The sequence below is a fragment of the Gopherus evgoodei genome, chromosome 2 (assembly GCF_007399415.2).
Source record: "Gopherus evgoodei ecotype Sinaloan lineage chromosome 2, rGopEvg1_v1.p, whole genome shotgun sequence".
In the NCBI taxonomy this organism is placed as follows: domain Eukaryota; kingdom Metazoa; phylum Chordata; order Testudines; family Testudinidae; genus Gopherus; species Gopherus evgoodei.
Window position 1 is genome coordinate 59,052,407 of NC_044323.1, and position 22,694 is coordinate 59,075,100.

The window sequence follows — 22,694 nt, forward strand, 5'->3', positions numbered from 1 at the left end:
TGGAGAAGGCTATAAAGGGAGAGCTGTGGGTGAAGGGAGAGTACAAGGGGAAGGGGTGCGGCGAAGGAGTGATGGGGGGAGGTACAATTGAAGAGGCTGCCAGCAGGATGAAGGGTGCAAGGGCTGAGAGGGGCAGGTGCTGACAGCTGCTTCCCCCGCCCCATGCAGGCAGAGCCGAGAGGACAGACACTGAACCCCCAGGTGTCCAAGCCACGGGGGTCCCCCGATGGGGCAGTATCCCCAGCTGCACCGCTCAGAGCCAGGCTCTGCCTCTCCTCACCCAGGGCAGGCAGCGCAGGGCTGAGGCAGGGGAGGTGCACAGTGGGCTGGGTCCAGAGGCAGGAGGGGGTGGTAGCAGCTCCCTGGCAGCTTGGGCTGCGCAGCCACTCGCCCCATCAGCGCGCGAGCCAAGATCCGTGCCCCCTGCCCAGCCCGGCAGCACCCTGCACAGCCCACTCAGGCGGGGAAACGCCGCGCCCCCCTGGGGAGACTCAGAGCAGCAGCGGTGGCGGCAGCCGGACCTGCATCCCGGGCCCCACTTCCCTACCTCCCTGGCTCCTCACATCCAGGCTGGACTGTGGGTTCAAGCTGCCCTGCCGCTGGAGAGCCAGAGCATCATGCCCCAGAGCTCAGCCCCTCAGAACTGCAGTGTCAGTTTCAGCTCAGCCTGAAAGCCTCAGCTGACAGGGAACATCTTGGTTCAGGGCCGGCTCCTGGCTCTGTGCGCCCCACCAAAAAAAATGGGGGAGGGGGAATGGAGTGCCACCCCTTGGAAAGCGCCACCCCAAGCACATGCTTGGAGCGCTGGTGTCTAGAGCTGGCCCTGTAGGAAGTAAAATGATGTACATATTTGTGCCAATCTTGTGAAAGTGGAAACGTCCCGTGTTTAATTTCTATTTTTCAGGAGACACAAAGAAAAAGAAGAAAAAAGCAAACCATCTGAAATCGTTGGTCCAATCACAATTGTAAGCAAGAATACACTTGTAATGATAGTAATTACATGTTGGTCTAGTACACATGCAGTGAAATGTGAGTTTTCATGTCTTCCGAAGTCATAATATCCCAGGTTTGTTGCATTCATTTTTGTCCGTCACCTGCTTTGGAATTGTAGTTAACTCTGTAACAACTAAGTACAAATGCTGTTCTCTATCCATGTGAAGCACTCCCAATGCCATCTGTAGGCATTTCCTCCACACAGGGTAATGTGGAAGAGATGCCACTTGAACTTTTCTATACCTCTTTTATATTTCCATTGATGGTGATGTGACATATAATCCAAAATACTGTTCTAATGTTAAATGAATCAGAGCATTAACTTCCTAACATTTTATTGTAAATAGTTTATTTTATTAACATTCAAACAACCAGGAAGCCATACTGGTATCCACTGACTAAAATAATCTGATATTTACTTCTTTTACTCATTCCCTTCAGTTTCGATATGCAGATGGGCTGGATATAACTCTTATGGTATTTGGAACAATAGCAGCACTACTGAATGGAGTTTGCCTTCCTCTGATGTCATTGGTTTTTGGTGAAATGAGCGATGGCTTTGTGAGTGGTTGTATATCCCAGGAGAGTTTACGTAAGGAAACAGTTCATATACTTTATTTATTTTGCTTTTGTTCGTATGTTCCTCTCCCCTCACCCATTTATTTCCTTATGATCACCTTAGTTTTCCTGTGAAAAGAAGGGCTAAAAGTAAGTCCAATTTGTCTGTTGTTTTTTTTTTTTACTTTATTCCTGTAGCAGAGCTTGGCTATGTGGGTGTTTTCATGGCTAAGTAATGATCATCCTTACCTGAGAGAAAAGTTTGGGAAGCAGTAAGTCTTCACGTAAACGTAATAGTTTTCTTCAGTTTATTTAATTTGTTTAAACTTCACTCATCGTGGCCATTCATTTTATTGGTGAAATTCATCCCTTGCTACAAATCTCACACAAGGCTTAATAGTCCTTGAGAGGACTTAAGCGGTGTTGCAAGCCTCTGCACAGGGATGGATTCCACCTTATGACAATGGGCAGGGTCTTCATGAAGAAATGCTTACATGGAAGAGTTACTTATTTTAATAAATTCCAATCCTACTTGATGTGCTCTACAAATAGTGGTGACCCATTAATATTCTTCAAGATATCACTGGCTGTGTTGCCTATGGAAATAAAGGTTTCTGCTCTACTTTATTCAGGTTGATGGTGCTCAGTAACTTAATGTTATAACCATGGTCCTGGAGTCTCTTCCCCACTTTATTTATGCAGGTAGAGGACAGTAAAAAAGGGCAGAGCTGGGATGGGGAGCATGGAAGCAGAGGGGAGGGAGCATTTACCTCCCTCAGTGGATTCTATCACCTCAAAGAGACGGGCAGAGCACATAGCCCATGGCAACAAGACTTCTAAGAGCTCTTTGCTACCAGGAAATCCAGACAATGTGGGGGAAAAGCCATCCCCGGAGTAGTTAGTGATCCATGGGTTTGTGCTTTGTAAAAGCATTTAATTCTAATAATAAACAATAGCCTCTTATTTTTATGGTACTCAAAACCAGAAGATCACCTGCAACATACAACAGCCTGAGAGGGAGTTTCCCTCTTCTTGTGCTCTCCTTTTTTTTAAAAAAAGATGCAATTTTTTTTCTGTTTCCTGTGTTACTTTAGGAATTCAGTTGTGTTTACTACCATAGCCTAGAAAGACACTATGATTCCTAGAGAATTAGTGGGATTTTTAAATTGGGAAAACCTGAGCAACTAAGGGGGGAGGAATTTTAATCCAATATAAACAAAAACACCTGTGTAACTCAAAGGTCTGAGAAACAGCTGTGAGAAGAAAAGGTCTCTCCATAGGAGATTCAACATGGGTGCCTCTTCAATTGAGAGCTGAGAAATCCCCAACTTCAGCCCTCTGGCTTTCTAATGTATGCTCCTGTAGGAGAGAGAAGACACAAATTGATATTTCTGATGTTGAAAAGGTGTTTTTAGAGCTTAAGTTTTACCTTCTAAACAACCACCATCTTAGCTTATGTAGGCAAAAGTGGATGTAAACTGAGGTAAATCTGGGCTAAAAAGTATTACCCTGCCTAGCATGAATATCTTTGTGTGATTATTTTCAGCTATTCAGTGTTGCATTTGAGTATGGGGGGAAGGGGGCGGGCGGCAAAATCCACATGCAAGTGAAACACAGGCATATAATTCTAATGGTGATATGATAATGTGGCAATTACTGAGTTTAACCCCTTTTCTGCTGTATGTCAGGCACAAAATAAATGAAATTGGCATAGCAGGTATGTTACAACTTCCAATTTCAGTGGAATGTTGTAATAAATGGAATGATACTACAACGCATACTGGTGTGGAGAACCAGCAATGAAGAGTTAAAGGCGGATGGTGCAAATAATGAACAGCTTACATTGTTGTGTGCGGTGGTGGTGTAGCCGTGTTGGCAGTGCTTAATTTGTGTCAGGGCTGAGCCCTGGCATCTCTAGACTTGGCACTTCACAGCCTCAGCACCTCTGGGTTTGCCACGTCAGTTATGAATGTAAAAAAAAAAAAGCTTGAGCCCCAGCACCTCTTTCATTACAAATTAAACATTGCGTGTTGGTATCAAGATATTAGAGAGAAGGTGGGTGAGGTAATATCTTGTCTCTCTCACCAAGCTTGTCCAATACAAGCTTTTGAGCTTACCTAGAGCTCTTCTTGAGGCCTGCTCTGAGTAAGCTTGAAAACTTTTCGGTATCACCAATAAAAACATTACCTCACCCACCTTGTCTCTCTAACAACTTACATAACTTTTAAACATCTTTTTTTTCCAGCAAGTTCATTGAGCTGCAATCAGTCACAAGTGCCCTTTGAAGAACAAATGACAGAGTAAGTTCAAAGTAATTATTAACTTTGGGTTGACTAGCAACTGTTAAGTATATAGCAGTTACCGACTCTAAGTAAACTGTTTGTGGAGATAGTTAATAGCATTAGATAGAAGTTGTTATTCATCACCTTCGCCCTAGCCGAGAACCAGACTTATCTGCTGCATTGAATTATATCCCCATGACAACTTTCCCTTCTGTCCCAACTATTTTATTTCATGAGTAAAATAAAATGAATTAACCTGATTCTCTGCTCACATACGTTGCTGTAAATCAGGGATAACTCCAGCCGCATGGATTGGTGTGATGCTGGTGTAAAGCTGAGGGAAGTGACAGAATGGGAAGAAATAGCTGAGTGCCGTGGGGAGCAAAGGATGGGATTCCAGGAGCTAAATGTATAATGTGAAGTAATGAACAGCCATTTAAACTCATTAACCTCCGAAGATGTAGCATTTTATTGGCCTTTTTCATAACGATGATGAAAAGGTTTTAATCTTGAGTACAGATAAGGAAAGGAACTCTGACCAAACAGTAATAGGCCTTAGATTCATAATGTATATTGTGCAGAATCAGCTGAGCAATGAGAGGTCAGCAAAGGACAGAGTGGAGAATGTGATAAAGGTGAATCTACTGCTGCCCTTCTGGCTCCTGACTGGAGGGTGATGTGGGACAACCAAGAAGGGAAGGTGCTGTTCAACTGTGCGCGGGGGGGCGGGGAGGAGGAAGGGACCTGTAGGAACAGCAAAGGAAGCAGCTGTTTCTAGTGTGAATGTGGTAACTGAGCCAGGACCGGGGCGTGCTTGGAGCAGCACATTTCCAGGGGCGGCATTCCAGCCATCCATATTTTTTATTTTTTTTGAAAAATACACCAATGTACAAAAAAAAATAATATCCAGTAGTGCGATAGGAGTGTGACATGGAAAATATCGTGTCACGCCATGACATGGTCACTCATAAGGTGAACGTGCATAAATGTTAACTGTTATTGATTAATTAAATCAGGAATCACAATTACTTGTATGTACTGTGCTGTCCTATCGGCGCCATTCACGCCAATTTCCGTGTCACATTGGTGCCAGTGATTATGGGGCTAAAATGCCAGGACAAAAACAAAAATGACTTTCTGGTGCTGCCTACTGGCAACAAAGAGAAAAATGGCAAAAAGAATTAGAAAAACTATCTCATATTTCAAAAAAGTATTTTTTAAAAGTCCACAATCAGGGGAAAAGCTCTAAGCAGTGCATTGAAATTGATTATTCATCAACTGAGGAAGACCAATCTATTGTATTTTGGATGTAGCTATAACTTCCCTTGAAGAAATATTTTATCAGTTGCATGGTTATTGTGAAACTTTTGATTTTTTTTTACCATATTGGAAATATTAAAAATCAGTTTTCCAAAGCAGGCCTCATGAAGCACTGCCAAGAGCTATATTTAGTGCTTGGTACTGATAATGCTACAGACATTGGTGGAGTAGAATTGTATGATGAATTAATAACTTTATCTGAGCTAACAAGTCCTAAAACTTCTCCTCTAAAAGTATTACAATTTATAGCAAGAAATTATTTTTTCACTCCAAACACTGCTATAACATTACACATTCTTTTAACTTTACCAGTATCAGTGGCTTCTGATGAGCGCATTTTCTCAAATCTGAAATTACTAAAAAATTCTTTGAGGTCCAGCATGTCTCAAAATCATTTGTCAGGACTCGCATTAATTTCAATTGAAAGTACCATTGCAAAAAATTTAGATTTCACTGAATTATTAACAGACTACGCAAGTATAAAAACCAGAAAAATTCAATTCATATGAATTCTTTTAATTTACGAGTAACTGGGTGCACCGGAAGATACTAACGCTTTTCATTACACTGCATAGTTGAACCCAGATTGTTTGTAATTGTGATTTTGTTAAAATTAAATTAGTACACTAGTAGGAAATTGTTTTATTTCACTAACTACAAATTCTCTGTTTTCATTTTTTTAAAATTTTAAACAGTCAAAAACAAACCAACAAACAAAAATTGCAAAGTGCAAACGTGTAAAAGCCAAAACAAAGGCAGGGGGTGGCCAAAAATTCTTTTGCTTGGGGCAGCAAAAACCTAGAGCTGGACCCAGACTGAGCTGGGGTTTCCAGAGTTGGTTGTGACAGGTTGGGTCTGCCTCTGTATAAGAACCACAGATCTCACCTACGCATATAGATAGTATCATGTTCATAGAATAAATCAGGGGTCGGCAACCTTTCAGAAGTGGTGTGCCGGATCTTCATTTATTCACTCTGATTTAAGGTTTCACATGCCAGTAAGACATTTTAACGTTTTTTAGAAGGTCTCTTTCTATAATTCTATAATCTATAACTAAACTATTGTTGTATGTAAAGTAAATAAGGTTTTTAAAATGTTTAAGAAACTTCATTTAAAATTAAATTAAAATGCAGAGCTCCCCGAACTGTTGCCCAGGACCTGGGCAGTGTGAGTGCCACTGAAAATTAGCTCGCGTGCCAACTTTAGCACGCGTGTCATAGGTTGCCTACCCCTTGCGTAAATAAACAAATTACATCAGACCTGACTCCTAGACATCAGCTTCTCTCCAGCCACAGAAACTGACCTGCTGCAAAGCCCTGAAATTAGCCATCACGCAGCCAGGGGACAGCAATATTATCTGCATGTCAGAGGCCTGCACAGAGTTGAGTGGAGTCATACCACTGTGAAGGAATCAGGCTTCAGCTTTTGCTAGATAAATGTCTGTGGTTAACATCACCACAGGAATTTGGGATTTTGCAGTGAAACTTTTAGGTCATGTCTACACATACAGTGCTGCAGCTGTGCCGGTACAGTTGCGCCACTGCAGCATGTGTGGTGAAGATGCTCTGTACTGACAGGAGAGCTCTCTCCCATCAGCATAAAAAACCCACTCCTACAACTGGCATAAGCTATGTCTGTGGGAGAAGCACTGTGCACACTGGCATTTACGTCAGGGTAACTATTTCATTCGGGAGTGGAATATTCACACCCCTGAGTGAGATAAGTTTTGCTGACAGAGGCAGTAGTGTAGACATAACCTTAGAAACAAAATTAAATAACCTTTTTATTTATAATAATAACCAAGTTCCCTTTCTTCCAAGTTGCCACAACTTAAAATACTTTTTTTTTTATTTAAGGTTTGCTTTATATTATGTTGGTATTGGAGCGACTGCCTTAGTGTTTGGCTACCTACAGATTTCCTTTTGGGTTTTGGCGGCAGCAAGGCAAACAAAGAAAATAAGAAAAACTTTCTTCCACGCAATTTTGGGACAGGAACTCAGCTGGTTCGATAGCAGTAATAGTGGAGAGCTTAACACACGTCTGACGGAGTAAGAGTCTTTGTATTTTGTTTGTTTAGGACCCTGTACTGCAGCCCTCAAGTAGTCCCAGTGAATAAGAATTGTAGAACTATGTCCTTAGTCAGTTTTTAAGCCTTCTGAAAGAATTTCTCTTTGTTCTTGTGCCTAAGCCGTATATATTTCCACTGAATGTGAAATTCTGGGTAGAGCTGAGCAAATGATCTTTTTTTCGATTTTGTTTTGTTTTTTGTTTTTTCATGGTCAAAACAAAAGATCTGGGGAGAAAAATAATTTAATGTAAAAAAACCTGATGTTTTTGTTATTGCCAAAATGAAAACAAGAAATCATTTCTGGTCAAATGAAACATTTTGTTCAACCAGAAACAAAAACTGAGTTTAACCAATCTAACTACATTTCTAAACAAAGCAGTATTTCAAAATGAAAAATTGAAATGTTTTGTTTAGAAAAGGTCAAAATGAACCTTTTGGACATTTTTTTTTTCATTTTGTATTCACCAAATTCAACCTGAATTCCCAAATAGATTAATTCAACCAGAAAATATTCACGCCGCTCTAATCCTGGACAGTTAAGCCTGTTTTCATTAAGATCATTTTGCAGTGGTGCGACTATTTAGTGGTGACTACACTGGGGCTGAGTGGGGACTAATAGGCTGCACCTGTGTAAAGTGGGCCTTTATACTGGTGTTTTGTGAGCTAATTCTGCCATCAGTTTCACCATTGGGAATGAAGAGTAATTCTTGCATTCACTTGAGTTACTGTGAATTTACACTAATGTAACTGAGGGATGTCTGCATTACTGCAGTTACCCTTAGTGTAGTGCAGCAGCAGAAAGGGTTTTTCCATCACTATAGTCCATTCACCCCCTTGAGGTGGTTGCTAGGTTGATGGAAGGTTTCTTCTGTCATCATAGCAGAGCCCACACCAAGGCATAGGCTGGCTTAACTATCTCTCCCTTAAGTGTGAAATTTTTCACAGCTCTGAGCAAGGTAGCTGGGTCAACCAAAGTTTTTAGATATAGACCGAGCCTGAGATCTGAACTTGTCTACAGCTTTAAAGACAAAGAGGCAAGGGTGCTCTTTTCCCCCCTATTACAGGAAATATGAGCAGACCCAACCTTAAGTCATGTAAAGTGCACTCACAAATTGTGATAGGGTAATAAATAAATAAAATTAATAGAAATCTGCCTGACCTCGACCTTGAGCCTGCAGACACTCATGTGCTTAACTCTACCTGAAGTTAATGGGATTATTCACATGCTTAAAATTAAGCATATGCATAAGTGTTGTGGAGGATTACTTTGTACATTCCTTGCAAATAAACATGATTGCATCAAAGGTAGTTGGCTCCGTTGTTCCACTTAGGAGGATAAATTGACACTGCAAGACCCCAAAATTTTTGGCTAGCCACTTGGGCCAAAAGGGGTAACAGTAATAATAAATACTGTGCTACAAAGTGTGTGTATATAAAAATTAGGGCTGTCAATTTAATCACAATTAACTCATGCAATTAACTCAAAATATTAATCACAGTCTTAATCGCACTGTTAAACAATAGAATACTGATTTAAATTTATTAAATATTTTGGACATTTTTTCTACATTTTTAAATATATTGATTTCAATTATGATACAGAATACAAAGTGCACAGTGCCCCCTTTATATTTTTATTACAAATATTTGCACTGTAAAAATGATAAAAGAAATAGTATTTTTCAATTCACCTCATGCAATCTCTTTATCATGAAAGTGTAGATTACAAATGTAGAATTTTTTGGGAGGGAGTTGAGTGCAGTTATGTAAAACTTTGGAATCTAAAAGTTCACTCAGTCCTACTTATTGTTCAGCCAATCACTCAGACAAACAAGTGTGTTTACATTTGCAAGAGATAATGCTGTCTGCTTCTTGTTCACAATGTCTCCTGAAAGAGAGAATAGATATTCGCATGGCACTGTTGTAGCCGGCATCGCAAGATATTTACGTGCCAGATACACTAAAGATTCATATACCCCTTCATGCTTCAATCACTATTCCAGAGGACATGCGTCCATGCTGATGATGGGTTCTGCTCGATAATAATCCAAAGCAGTATGGACCGACTCGTGTTCATTTTCATCATCTGAGTCAGATGCCACCAGCAGAATGTTGATTTTCTCTTTTGATGGTTCAGGTTCTATAGTTTCCACATCAGAGTGTTGCTTTAAGATTTGTGAAGGCATGCGCCACACCTCATCCTTCAGATTTTGGAAGGCACTTCAGATTCTTAAACATTTGGGTCAAGTACTAGAGCTATTTTTAGAAATTTCACATCGGTACCCTCTTTGTGTTTTGTCAAATCTGCAGTGAAAATGTTCTTAAAATGAACAACATGTGCTGGGTCATCATTTGAGACTGCTATAACATGAAATATAGGCAGAATATGGGTAAAACAGAGCAGAGGACATACAATTCCTCTCCAAGGTGTTCAATCATAAATTTAATTAACGCATTTTTTTAAAGTGTCGTCAGCTTGGAAGCATGTCCTCTGGATTGGTGGCCGAAGCATGAAGGGACATATGAATGTTTAGAATATCTGGCACATAAATACATTGCAATGCCAGCTACAAAAGTGCTGTGCAAATGCGTGTTCTCACTTTCAGGTGACATTGTAAACAAGAAGTAGGCAGCATTATCTCCTTCAAATGTAAACAGACTTGTTTGTCTGAGCAATTTGCTGAACAAGAAGTAGGACTGAGTGGACTTGTAGGCGCTAACATTTTACATTTTTTTAATTTATTTTTGTACATAATTCTACATTCATAAAGTAAACTTTAATGACAAAGAGATTGCACTACAGTAGTTGTATAAAGTGAATTGAAAAATACCATTTATTTTGGTTTTTTTACAGTGCAAATATTTGTAATCAAGAATATAAAGTGAGCACTGTACACTTCGTATTCTGTGTTGTAACTGAAATGAATACATTTGAAAATGTAGAAAACATCCAAAAATATTTAAGTAAATGGTATTCTATTGTTTAACAGCACGATTAATAGTGATAAATTTTTAATCACTTGACAGCCCTAATAAAAATGAGAGAGAAATAGAGATAATATAGATACTACTCTAAACTATCTTCAGCTGAAAAATTGTTTTTTTTCTCCCCCTTAGAGACATTAATAAAATCAATGATGGCATTGGAGACAAAGTCGCTCAGCTATTTCAAAACATGTCAACGTTCACAGTAGGCATAGTGATTGGCTTTATAAAGGGGTGGAAACTTACACTTGTGATTCTGTCCACAAGCCCCCTCGTAGTACTATCAGCAGCTTTTTGTTCTAAGGTAGGCAAGATTTTAAAGATTAATATGTAACAGATTTCTTGGGGAAAGGGAATTTCATGGAAACTGTTTTTGCTATATACTTGCCAAAATTACAGTTACCGAAAAGCTCAGATTTCCACTAGTGTAATCCTGGGACTTATTCTTATGTGTGAATAAATGTACATTTTGATCTCTAAATTACCAAATTACATTTTAAGTGTTAACTTTCCTTTAGTAGGAGTTTAAGAGCTGCTCACAATTGCTAAGGGCATGGTTCATGAAAAGAAAAGAAACTAAAAGAAAAATGCCTGATTTAAAAAAAAATAGTTTATTTGCAGAGATAGACAGAGTACCCCTCTGTGATGTAGGAACTATAGGTTCAAGTCCCTGTCCTGATTCAGAGCAAGGATTTGAACATAGGTTTCCCACATCCCAGCTGAGTGCCTAATCACTGGCTATTCTGGGCCCTCTCTCTACCTCTCATTTTCATCAGAAATCGTATTCTGGACCTGAGAAAACGTCTGGACAAAAGCTGTGTTGAAGCCAATATGTTTCCATGAAAGGTTCTGCTTCAATGAATCTGTTTTCTGTTGAAAAATTTCTGAGCAGCTCCAGTAGTATATTTGAAGCTAGAGTAAAATAAAATTTTACAAAAAATATTTAGCCTGAAAAAGATATATTTAAGGGAAGTAGGTATATTTCTTAGTCTCAATTTTCTTGTATTGTTAGTGATGGTAGTAGACTTGCAGTAGCAGCTAGAGGCTACAAGCAGGATCACCATACTACTAGGTGTTGCGCGCGCACACACACGCACACACACACACATAACAAAAAGATAGTTCCTGTCCCAAAGACTTCACAATTTCGGTAACAGATTATTTGTAACAGGTAGTGGTCCTCCTAAACATATGCCTTTATGATTTTAACATTGTCTTTTGATATCTTAAAAAGTATAAATAAACTTGAGAAGATTCAATAACCCTCCCCTTCTGGGCCTAGCATTTTTCTCCTGGCCTCACCTGGCCCAGAGCAAGGTCTCCAAGTGTGGTGTTGGGAATCCCAATTAATGAACATCTCTGCACTCATCCTATTTAGGTAGGTCTAGTAGACTGCCGGGACAGAGTTTATAAAATCGCAGATCTTTATGCTTCTAAGATACATTCCATAACACGTTCTGTACATATGGAACAGCATTTAAAATGTTTCCTATGGGTCCAATTCTGTAAACATTACTGGGATAGTGCATACTTACATCTGCATGGTAGTATTTGCAAGATTGGATACTTTATCAGACACAGAATAATGACCCAGGCAGCACTTCTAAAGATCATTGTGAATCTGGCAGTTCTGAGCTCGGAGAAATAACATAATAAATGTGAGGTATAGAGCTACTCTCAATTTGTTTGAGAAGTTCACTTCATTCTGCTCCTATTGACTGTAGATGATCATCACATTAACCAGTAAGGAGTTAACAGCCTATGCCAAAGCAGGTGCAGTAGCAGAAGAAGTCCTGTCATCAGTGCGAACTGTTGTAGCCTTTGGAGGACAAGAGAAGGAAATCAATAGGTCTGACTCTCTCAATAATTAATGTCTTTTTTAATTTATGACTTTGTCTGCAGCCACAATGACTAACATATGTTTGTCTTTTTAACAGATATACAAGTAAACTAGGAGAAGCAAAAAACCTTGGTATAAAAAAGGCTATTGCTTCTAAGCTGTCTCTTGGTTTTTTGTACCTAATTATAAATGGATGCTACGGCCTTGGGTTTTGGTATGGAACTACCTTAATTCTTGATGAGAATACTGGCTATTCAATTGGGACTGTCCTGGCTGTAAGTGTCATATTTTAACATCAGTGTCTTTCTATGAACTAACTTCATTGTGAAGGTGATGTTGAGTATATGATATGGTGGCTATAGGCAAGGACAAGAGATATTATATGTATGGAGAATCCACAACCTCCCAGGAGCTGGGTTCTTTCTATAACTTCCTGCAGAGCTGGTTGTGTTCTGTAAAATATAAGTTAAAATTAAGTTCCTTGCCCTTTTGGTTATGAAGTTGTGTTTGGATACCAGGGTAATGGGCACTAATATAAGAATTTAGATAGGCAGAAGAGACTCTTCACCACATAACTGGTTTGCTGTTGTCTTTTTAATGTAACAACAAAACAGAAGTTTGAATTTATATAAAAATTTGTCTCTGCCATATTTGCATCTCTTCTGTGTTTGTTTTCCATGAACATTCATGCTGTTTGTTTTACCACCACAAATGTGCATTGAAGATGAATGTTAAATTTACTTTCCAGAAGCATTCACACCAGACACAAGGATTATAATAATTGTGGCCACAGAACAGAAACAATACCGTGCTACTATATGACCAATCACCACTAAACAGCAGTAAATGAAGTTAATTGCAAATATAATCAGACACAGATAATGAGATAATTTAAAATAACTAACAAATTAGAGAAAATCATGGATTTGGGCTCATGGATCTTCCACAAACAGAAGAGGAGGTGAAATTTGCATAATAGATTCTTCCTCACAAATTATGTGATGAACTGTTAGGTAGGGTGGCTGCATGTACTCCTCACATCTTGTGTTTCTATTCATTTGAAAGATATTCTATAGAATAAAGTTGAAAGTTTGACTATGTGGAATTTTTAATTGTTTGGAAAAAACTCTATTTACTGGTTGCCTTAAAACTCAGAGTAATAGTGGGGTTATGGTGTAGTCAGCTAAAGATATGTTGGACTTTCACAGTGTGGTTTGCGGGTTTTCTGAGTTTTCTGTAAAACTTGATCTAGCAGTGGTAAAGGCCACTCACTTTAATGAGCCAGTACATATTTTTCAATGACCTTTTTGTATTTTTAACAATATTTAGTGTTAAAATATACGACAATAGAGACAAGTAGAATAGAAAACAAAAATAGTCCTTTCCTTTCTGTTTTATATAGAAATTCCATAGAATTTTGCCAGAAGTCCTTCTCAATTTCTATTGCTCCGGACTGTAAGGTATTGTGCTGGCATTCCAAAGTTTAAACTTCCTCTTTTGATACTTAGGAATGTCTTGTGAATGACACACCAATGCTGGGACTGATCCTGCGGTCTTTTCTGAGGCATAGCTCCAGTGGTCAGAAATGGGAGTGTTGCCTAAATCAAGACTATAGAACCAACCTTTAATTTTGGATTTGTTTTCAGTGTTGGTTTCCTCTTCTTCCTCCTCTAGGTTTTCTTCTGTGTAACTTTTAGTAGTTATTGCCTGGGCACAGCAGCACCACACTTTGAAACTTTCTCTATTGCTAGAGGAGCTGCCTTTAAAGTTTTCAAGATCATTGATCAGGTATGGATCCTTCTACTCTGTCCTCATAATTGGGCTAGTATCTTGCATGAGAGCACTAACAATGCCAATAGAAAAATAAAGTAGTAATAAGCAAAAAGCCATGGTAACTGTCACTGAAAAATAAAGGAGGAAAAATTAGTGTTTGCGAAAAAGGAAAAAGACCAAACTGGCTTAGCAAGAAACATTATGTTCAGGCTCTTAAAAGGACATTACAAACAATACAATGCAGTTACCAAAGCGAAGGAACTGTGGCAGTTAGCCTTAGATTGCAAACTACCCAATGCTAAAACAGGTGTGGTGTTGGAGATGTTTTAAACTGTAGAATAAAAATATGAAATATTCAGGCTATAATGATATCTCCCTCAATTATGCATTTGTAAATTATTTGCTTAAATTTTAATTTTTTTCTACTCCCCAGAAACCCAATATAGATAGTTTTTCTTCAGATGGACACAAACTCGATCACATAAAGGGAGCACTTGAATTTAATAATGTACAGTTCAGTTATCCTTCAAGACCAGATGTCCAGGTAGGAGAAACACCTATTCTGTGCTGTGTTGTAGTCACAGTGACTACAACTTGAAATATGGCGTGTTACTTGTGTATTATCCTAAAAGAATTATGTGCTTTAGAGGATAGGATGAAAGCATGGCAGATTGGAGTCAGGAGGTTGATTTGAGTTCCAAGCGTAGAGAGGGAACATAAAAGAAGGCATGAAGAAGAGTGTTGGAGAAGAAAGTAAAAAGGGGTTGTTAGCCAATGGAATGTTTGAGCTGAATGAGGCAAGAAAGGTGTGGCCTCTAAAGGAGAAGAGAAGAGAGATTGGAAGAAGCAAAGTTATGCAGGGTCCTGAAGGTGAGCCCACGGGCTTGAATGTGATGCAGGAGGCATGCAGGAGCCAATGGAAGGACTTCAAGAGGGACTTAATGTGGTCAGAATCATGTCAGTAGATGACTTTTTGCTGCAGAACACTGGACAAATTGGAGTATGTGAGGTGTCAGGAAGGGCAGGTTCCAGTGGTTGAAGTATGAGATAAGATCAGAGCCAGAATTTGCAATGGGAATGAGTGCGTTTTGAAAATATAGCAGGGATAAATCTGGCAGGATTTAGTGACAGTTGGGTGACCAGATGTCCCGATTTTATAGGGACAGTCCCAATTTTGGGGGCTTTTTCTTATATAGGCACCTATTACCCACCATCCCATCCCGATTTTTCGCACTTGCCCTCTGGTCACCCTAAGTGACAGAATCACGTTAATTTGGGATTGTTCTACATTTTATTTTTTTAACTACTACAAGGTTTTGAAAGGCCTTACTCTGAAAATTGACTGTGGACAAACGGTGGCATTGGTTGGAAGCAGTGGATGTGGTAAGAGCACAATGGTCCAGCTGCTTCAGAGGTTTTATGATCCACAGGAAGGAATGGTGAGTACAGCCATTCTAGAGCATAGTACTGTTTACATGGGTATTAAAATAGTAATATACAAAGAATTATAGCTATACACATCCTCAAGGAAAAAGGAGACAAGTGGGGGATATTGTGCCCAACTATAATACACAAGATTTTGAGCCAATCAGCCGCTGTTTCTTCCATCTGATGCTGGGAGATTTAACAAAAGTCGAACTCTTACAAAGTGAGCCTTGCAGCCCTCAAAGCATGGATCACTTGGAAGTTACATAAATCACTGGCAGCTTTTTGAATACTGTCGTGTGTTTTCTGTTCTGAGCAGCCTCACCCTTTACATTAGGAATTTGTTGCAGATGTTGGGCTTGGATTTAGAACACCCAAACACACACTGTAACAAAATACAGCCAAGCACACTCCACCCTGGCTCCAGTGTCACACAGTCCTGTGAGAGTGTACATAGAAGACCGGTGTTCATCTCAATGATTGCCTGACGCTTATATCCGTCCTCTCCTATTTGCTATCCAGGCAAAGAATTTTCATGGGCATTTCTGAGCACAGCTAAAGTGTAAAGTGCCAAATTTTGTGTTACCTCCTCCACCATATGGATTAATGATTTCCCATTTAAGATACATGATGGTTATTCGTTTTCTCTTCTATCCTCCTTGCACTATGCTTCATGCAGGCCTTAGGGTGTGTGTCAAGAAACTATAATACCATATGACTGGTAAGCAGAGATGGCCTCTGCTGGTTTCAAGTTTTCCTCTTCTGCAAAAATGAAAAATATCTCCAGCCAACACTATGTAAGGGATGGTAGGATTCAGATTGAGGGCCCCTTCCTTTTTCCTTTACTTTGACCTTACTGCAGATGTGGTGCCGGCAGAGGCAAATCTCCACTTAGTGTATGGAAACATCTGGCCAAGGACTATTTCTTCACTGAAACAAAAATAAATCCTCACTTTTCTCATGAATCCTAAATCTGCCCTAACAAACTGAATGGGAAGATTTTGTCCTAAACATTTGTAAGTTTAGAAAGATTCAAGAACAGTAGTGTCTTTTTGATCTGTGTTTGTACAGAACCTAGCACAATGGGTTCATGGTCCATGACCAGGGTTTCTAGGTGCTACGGTAATACAAAATAAGAAGAAAAATAATAATATACAACCTCAGACTGTCATAGTCTTTTTTTTCTTTAGATCACAGTGGATGGACATGACATAAAGTCCCTTAATCTGAGACATTACCGAGAATTCATTGGTGTGGTCAGTCAGGAACCTGTTCTGTTTGGGACAACAATTAGAAACAATATAAGATATGGTCGAGAGGATGTAACTGATGAAGAAATTGAGAATGCAGCAAAAGAAGCAAATGCTTACGATTTTATCATGGAGTTTCCTGATGTAAGTATGGTACTTAAAATAACTTGCATTCTTAGAAATGAACTGAAATAAAGTGAGATATTGAGGTATGACCATAAAAGAAACCATTTGTGTATATGTGTGACAGAAGGAATTTCCAGCAATTGCAATGTTTCTCTAAATTCTTGGAAACAGACATCTAAGGAAATGGAATTAAATCCGGGCTGGGGTCAGGGGAGGGATAACTGTGAATCCAAAAGCTGGAAGCATAGATGACTCTGATATAAATGCATCTTAAAAGTAAGAACTATGGTTGTCTTTCCTTCAATCTCAGCCCCACGTTGAGGGACAGCTGCCCCTCTACAAAATCACAGAATATGCATAACCAAAACTCAGCAACAGCTGATAAATGTAAGCAGAGAAACATGTTTTTTTACAGCCACCTTGTGGCCTTGAGTAGAAATTGCAGTGTCATTCAAAATTTGTATTTTTAGACATCTAAGGTGGTGATCAGGGTAGTGCTTATGGCACAAAGGCCCCAATTCAACAAGGCACTTGAGCATGTGCATGACTTCAGGCACATGAGTGTGGAAGTAGGGAAAGAATTGACAAGGATTTGTAGGGGATTTTAATGCATGTTAGTTTGTTAGCAAGAGTTAGGCTAGCTGTAACCCTGATGACGTAAGACTTGTAGAAGCGGAAATAGTGTAAGGCAAGTAAAAAAAAACTATGTAAAAAGTTATTACAACCTTGCACTAATAATTAAATACATAGACTAGTGCCCAAAAATAAAAAAAATAAAATAGCAGGATAGCCTATGTATAAACAAAATGCAGCTGTTGCTCATTATTGTTTGTATTATTGCTTGTTATTGTTTGTAACAAAGGTATAAATGCTTGCTGTAATTGTTTACCTGTGGAGAGACCTGTCCGGGACTGGGGCAACCCAGTGTCCTAGGGCACTCCCTCCCTCTATTGCAATTGCTAGGGTTAAAATAAAGTATTTAATAGTGCTGCACCCAAACAAAAAGCAAAAACGAAGTTTTTCTCCAACATGAGTATCCTCCCTGTCAATAGAACTCCTTATGTGCTTCATCGGGTGACCAGCTGTCCCAATTTTATAGGGACAGTCCCAATTTGGGGGGCTTTTTTTTATATAGGCACCTATTACCTCCCACCTCATCCCGATTTTTTTACACTTGCTAGCTGGTCACCCTAGTGCTTCAAGTTATGCAGGTGCTTCAGTACCTGGCTGAATCAGGGCAGCAGATCTAACATATTTTTCTGAGGGATTCTGTGGCTGAGTGGATAAGATTTGAGTCTTTCACATCAGAAACCTGTGTTCCAGTACCAGATCAAGCAGAAACTCACTTGGGCTGCCCCTCTGGTTCTTAGTACCTCATCTGAAAAAATTCCATGACCACCTACTTGTGGGAACATTTTTGCTACTGAAAGTGACTTTGTGTAGATTTCATTTCAAATGGGATTTGTGTCCTGCACTCTGGGGATCAGACAATATATAACCTCAGCTTTCATTTCACTAAGGTGCTCCCGTGATGCATAATTATCTTGCTCTCACTGTGGGCCTGATCCAAAGTCCATTGAAATCAAGGTTGGGAGGTGGCGTGTCTTTCCATTGACTTCAGTGGACTGTGGATCAAGCACTATTTAGTGGTTAATTGTCTATACTGCAAAACTGATGGTGTTGCTGCTATTTTCTCAGAAATTCAATACCCTTGTAGGAGAAAGAGGAGCACAGATGAGTGGTGGCCAGAAGCAGAGAATAGCCATAGCTCGAGCTTTGGTGCGCAACCCTAAAATTCTCTTGTTAGATGAGGCCACATCTGCCCTGGATACAGAAAGTGAGTCAGTAGTCCAAGCTGCACTGGAAAAGGTAAATGCTGAGTTACTGACACAACCTCTAGTACCATCTTCTTCAATCAAATATATATATTTTTTCAAAGCAAGGAAGAGATGAACTCGTTGAGAATTTGAAAGTAGAAGGAAGCTTGGGTGAAAGTGATCATGAAATAATAGAGTTTGCAATTCTAAGAAGGGTAGAAGGGAGTACAGCAAAATAGAGACAATGGATTTCAGGAAGGCGGATTTTGGTAAGCTCAGAGAGCTGATAGGTAAGGTCCCATGGGAATCAAGACTGAGGGGAAAAACAACTGAGGAGAGTTGGCAGTTTTTCAAAGGGACACTATTAAGGGCCCAAAATCAAGCTATTCCGATGGTTAGGAAAGATAGAAAATGTGGCAAAAGACCACCTTGGCTTAACCACGAGATCTTGCGTGACCTACAAAATAAAAAGGCGTCATATAAAAAATGGAAACTAGGTCAGATTACAAAGGACAAATATAGGCAAATAACAAAGGAATGCAGAGGCAAGATTAGAAAGGCAAAGGCACAAAATGAGCTCAAACTAGCTATGGGAATAAAGGGAAACAAGAAGACTTTTTATCAATACATTAGAAGCAAGAGGAAGACCAAGGACAGGGTAGGCCCACTGCTCAGTGAGGAGGGGGAAACAGTAAAAGGAGACTTGGAAATGGCAGAGATGCTTAATGACTTCTTTGTTTCGGTCTTCACTGAGAAGTCTGAAGGAATGTCTAATATAGTGAAGAGGTTTAGAAGATAAAATAAAAAAAGAGCAAGTAAAAAATCACTTAGAAAAGTTAGATGCCTGCAAGTCACCAGGGCCTGATGAAAAGCATCCTAGAATACTCAAGGAGTTAATAGAGGAGGTATCTGAGCCTCTAGCTATTATCTTTGGGAAATCATGGGAGACGGGAGAGATTCCAGAAGACTGGAAGGGGGCAAATATAGTTCCCATCTATAAAAAGGGAAATAAAAACAACCCAGGAAACTACAGTTAGTTTAGTTTAACTTCTGTGCCAGGGAAGAGAATGGAGCAGATAATTAAAGAAATCATCTGCAAACACTTGGAAGGTGGTAAGGTGATAGGGAATAGCCAGCATGGATTTGTAAAGAACAAATCGTGTCAAACTAATCTGATAGCATTCTTTGATAGGATAATGAGCCTTGTGGATAAGGGAGAAGCGGTGGATGTGATATACCTAGACTTTAGTAAGGCATTTGATACGGTCTCGCATGATATTCTTATAGATAAACTAGGAAAGTACAATTTAGATGGGGCTACTATAAGGTGGGTGCATAACTGGCTGGATAACCGTACTCAGAGAGTAGTTATTAATGGCTCCCAATCCTGCTGGAAAGGTATAACAAGTGGGGTTCCACAGGGGTCTGTTTTGGGACCGGCTCTGTTCAATATCTTCATCAACGATTTAGATGTTGGCATAGAAAGTACGCTTATTAAGTTTGCGGATGATACCAAACTGGGAGGGATTGCAACTGCTTTGGAGGACAGGGTCAAAATTCAAACGATCTGGACAAATTGGAGAAATGGTCTGAGGTAAACAGGATGAAGTTCAATAAAGATAAATGCAAAGTGCTCCACTTAGGAAGGAACAATCAGTTTCACACATACAGAATGGGAGGAGACTGTCTAGGAAGGAGTATGGCAGAAAGAGATCTAGGGGTCATAGTGGACCACAAGCTTAATATGAGTCAACAGTGTGATACTGTTGCAAAAAAAGCAAATGTGATTCTGGGATGCATTAACAGGTGTGTTGTAAACAAGACACGAGAAGTCATTCTTCTGCTTTACTCTGCGCTGGTTAGGCCTCAACTGGAGTATTGTGTCCAGTTCTGGGCACCGCATTTCAAGAAAGATGTGGAGAAACTAGAGAGGGTCCAGAGAAGAGCAACGAGAATGATTAAAGGTCTTGAGAACATGACCTATGAAGGAAGGCTGAAGGAATTGGGTTTGTTTAGTTTGGAAAAGAGAAGACTGAGAGGGGACATGATAGCAGTTTTCAGGTATCTAAAAGGGTGTCATCAGGAGGAGGGAGAAAACTTGTTCACCTTAGCCTCCAATGATAGAACAAGAAGCAATGGGCTTAAACTGCAGCAAGGGAGATTTAGGTTGGACATTAGGAAAAAGTTCCTAACTGTCAGGGTAGTTAAACACTGGAATAGATTGCCTAGGGAAGTTGTGGAATCTCCATCTCTGGAGATATTTAAGAGTAGGTTAGATAAATGTCTATTAGGGATGGTCTAGACAGTATTTGGTCCTGCCATGAGGGCAGGGGACTGGACTTGATGACCTCTCGAGGTCCCTTCCAGTCTATGAGTCTATGAACAAGATTATTATTGTACTGCAATGACAGGGATGATTTACTCAATTACTGCCAAATGCTGCCCATTCTTCAGGTGTAACAATGCTGTAGCCCCACTGGTAACAACAGTAACCATGTGGTAACTCTCACCATGGCCCAATCCAGCAGTGAGGCTCTGTATGGGTGAGCCTCATTACAAGACTGGGATCTAAATCACTAAGATATAATGAATGTATTGTTATGTGGTTATGGGGCCCAAAAGTTGCCCTGATGCGCATGCAAACCCATTGGCTACCATCAGATTGTAAATAGGGTACAAATCATTGAGGGCAAAATTTGCCCTTTGGAAAATAATTTATCACAGTTAGAGCTTTTAGAATTATCATCTTGCCCATTTCTTGAAAATTAATTTTAAATACACAAACATCTGAATTGGTACAATAGATATTTCTGTACTTTCAGATCATCAGACCAATGCTAACAAAAATGCCAAATGGGGTATTAAGAAGTGCTACAGTAATGTTAATCTTTTGAGTGTGTAAATCTTGATACCTTCTTGTTAATGCTTTTCATAGAGATGTGCACTGCAGAAGAAGTGTTCATTGATTATTATTCCACTGCATGTCACCCATGGCTACTCCCTCCAAAAAACAGATCCTCAGCACTGATGAACGATTTGTCTACATGGCACTGGCAAAGTGCACCAAAGGGATGTGATTTGTGAAGCATAGAACAGTGTTGTGCTCTAATTGCCCTTTAAAAGGTACCTAGTTCATGTTAATATAGTCCTGTTTCAAATGGGACTACATGAATGTGAACCAGGTATCTTTTAGGGTATGTCTACACAACAATTAAACACCTGTGAGTGGGCCTGTGTCCGCAGACTTTGCTTGTGGGGCTCATGCTGTAAAACTGAGGGTAGACATTTGGGCTTGAGCTGGATCCTGAAGTCATGGGGTCCCAGAGCCTGGGTTCCAACCTGAATGTCTACACTGCAATTTTATAGACCCACAGACTGAGCCCCATGAATCTGACTCAGCTGACCTGGGCCAGCCTCAGGTGAGATATTGCAGAGTAGATGTATCCTAGGTGTCTTTATGCCACTCTGGCAGCAAAGAAGGCACTTAGAGAAGCCTCAAGAAGACAGTTGAGAGCTCCCACAGTTCAAGAAAACTCCTGGGAGGTGTGAGGCTAGCGTAGCCAACTTCATGCTACCTGGACTCCTATATAGAGGCATGTTGGGGCCAGATCACATGTTGCTCCATCTGCATTTCTGCAAGGAATCAGTCCCTATAAGACTGTTCCACATGGCATAACCTAAAGCAGCTCAGAGTTTAGCTTTTTTAATTTTGGATAGAATAATTAAAGAGAGAGAGAGTCAAGAAAATCAGGCGAAGCAAAACAAGCTTTCTGAGTTTGTTTAGTGTGGATGCTGGCAAGCAGGTCTCTTGTAGCTCAGCAGAGACAGGACCAGGATATGAAAGGTTTTAGTTGTCACTTGTGGAAAAACTCACGGATTTTCAGGATGTTTAGCAAATGAAATCGATGAGAGGAACTACAGTCTCAATATGACCAATTAGAGTAAATTACACTAAATCTTCAAGCCACAGGGGACACAAATTACAATTTGGTTGTTTGTTTACAGGCCAGCAAAGGTCGAACCACTCTTGTAATAGCTCATCGGCTTTCCACCATTCGGACTGCAAATGTAATAGTGGCCTTAGCGGATGGTGCTGTGGCTGAAGTAGGAACACATTCAGAGCTGATGGAGAAAAGGGGGTTATATTATTCACTTGCAACAGCACAGGTACCTTACAAAGATACCAAAGCTTTTCTGTGAAAGTCCTTGTTTGTGACATATCAACTTCATTTATTGAAAATAAGTAGGTTACGCATA

At 39.9% G+C, this 22,694-nt stretch overlaps 1 protein-coding gene across 2 annotated transcripts in view; it reads left to right on the forward strand.

Annotated features, from left to right (window-relative positions):
- The window catches only part of LOC115645715 (ATP-binding cassette sub-family B member 5-like), a 72,054-nt gene that overhangs the window by 14,504 nt on the left and 34,856 nt on the right, over positions 1 to 22,694 (forward strand). For both annotated transcript variants that reach the window (XM_030550731.1, XM_030550730.1), the window contains 13 exons: positions 905 to 965; positions 1,435 to 1,585; positions 3,797 to 3,851; positions 7,010 to 7,201; positions 10,339 to 10,510; positions 11,931 to 12,055; positions 12,144 to 12,321; positions 13,721 to 13,834; positions 14,253 to 14,363; positions 15,133 to 15,258; positions 16,435 to 16,638; positions 18,319 to 18,489; positions 22,443 to 22,604. In XM_030550731.1, the coding sequence (XP_030406591.1) occupies positions 905 to 965; positions 1,435 to 1,585; positions 3,797 to 3,851; positions 7,010 to 7,201; positions 10,339 to 10,510; positions 11,931 to 12,055; positions 12,144 to 12,321; positions 13,721 to 13,834; positions 14,253 to 14,363; positions 15,133 to 15,258; positions 16,435 to 16,638; positions 18,319 to 18,489; positions 22,443 to 22,604 (1,822 nt within the window). The remainder of the gene's footprint in view (positions 1 to 904; positions 966 to 1,434; positions 1,586 to 3,796; positions 3,852 to 7,009; positions 7,202 to 10,338; positions 10,511 to 11,930; positions 12,056 to 12,143; positions 12,322 to 13,720; positions 13,835 to 14,252; positions 14,364 to 15,132; positions 15,259 to 16,434; positions 16,639 to 18,318; positions 18,490 to 22,442; positions 22,605 to 22,694) is intronic.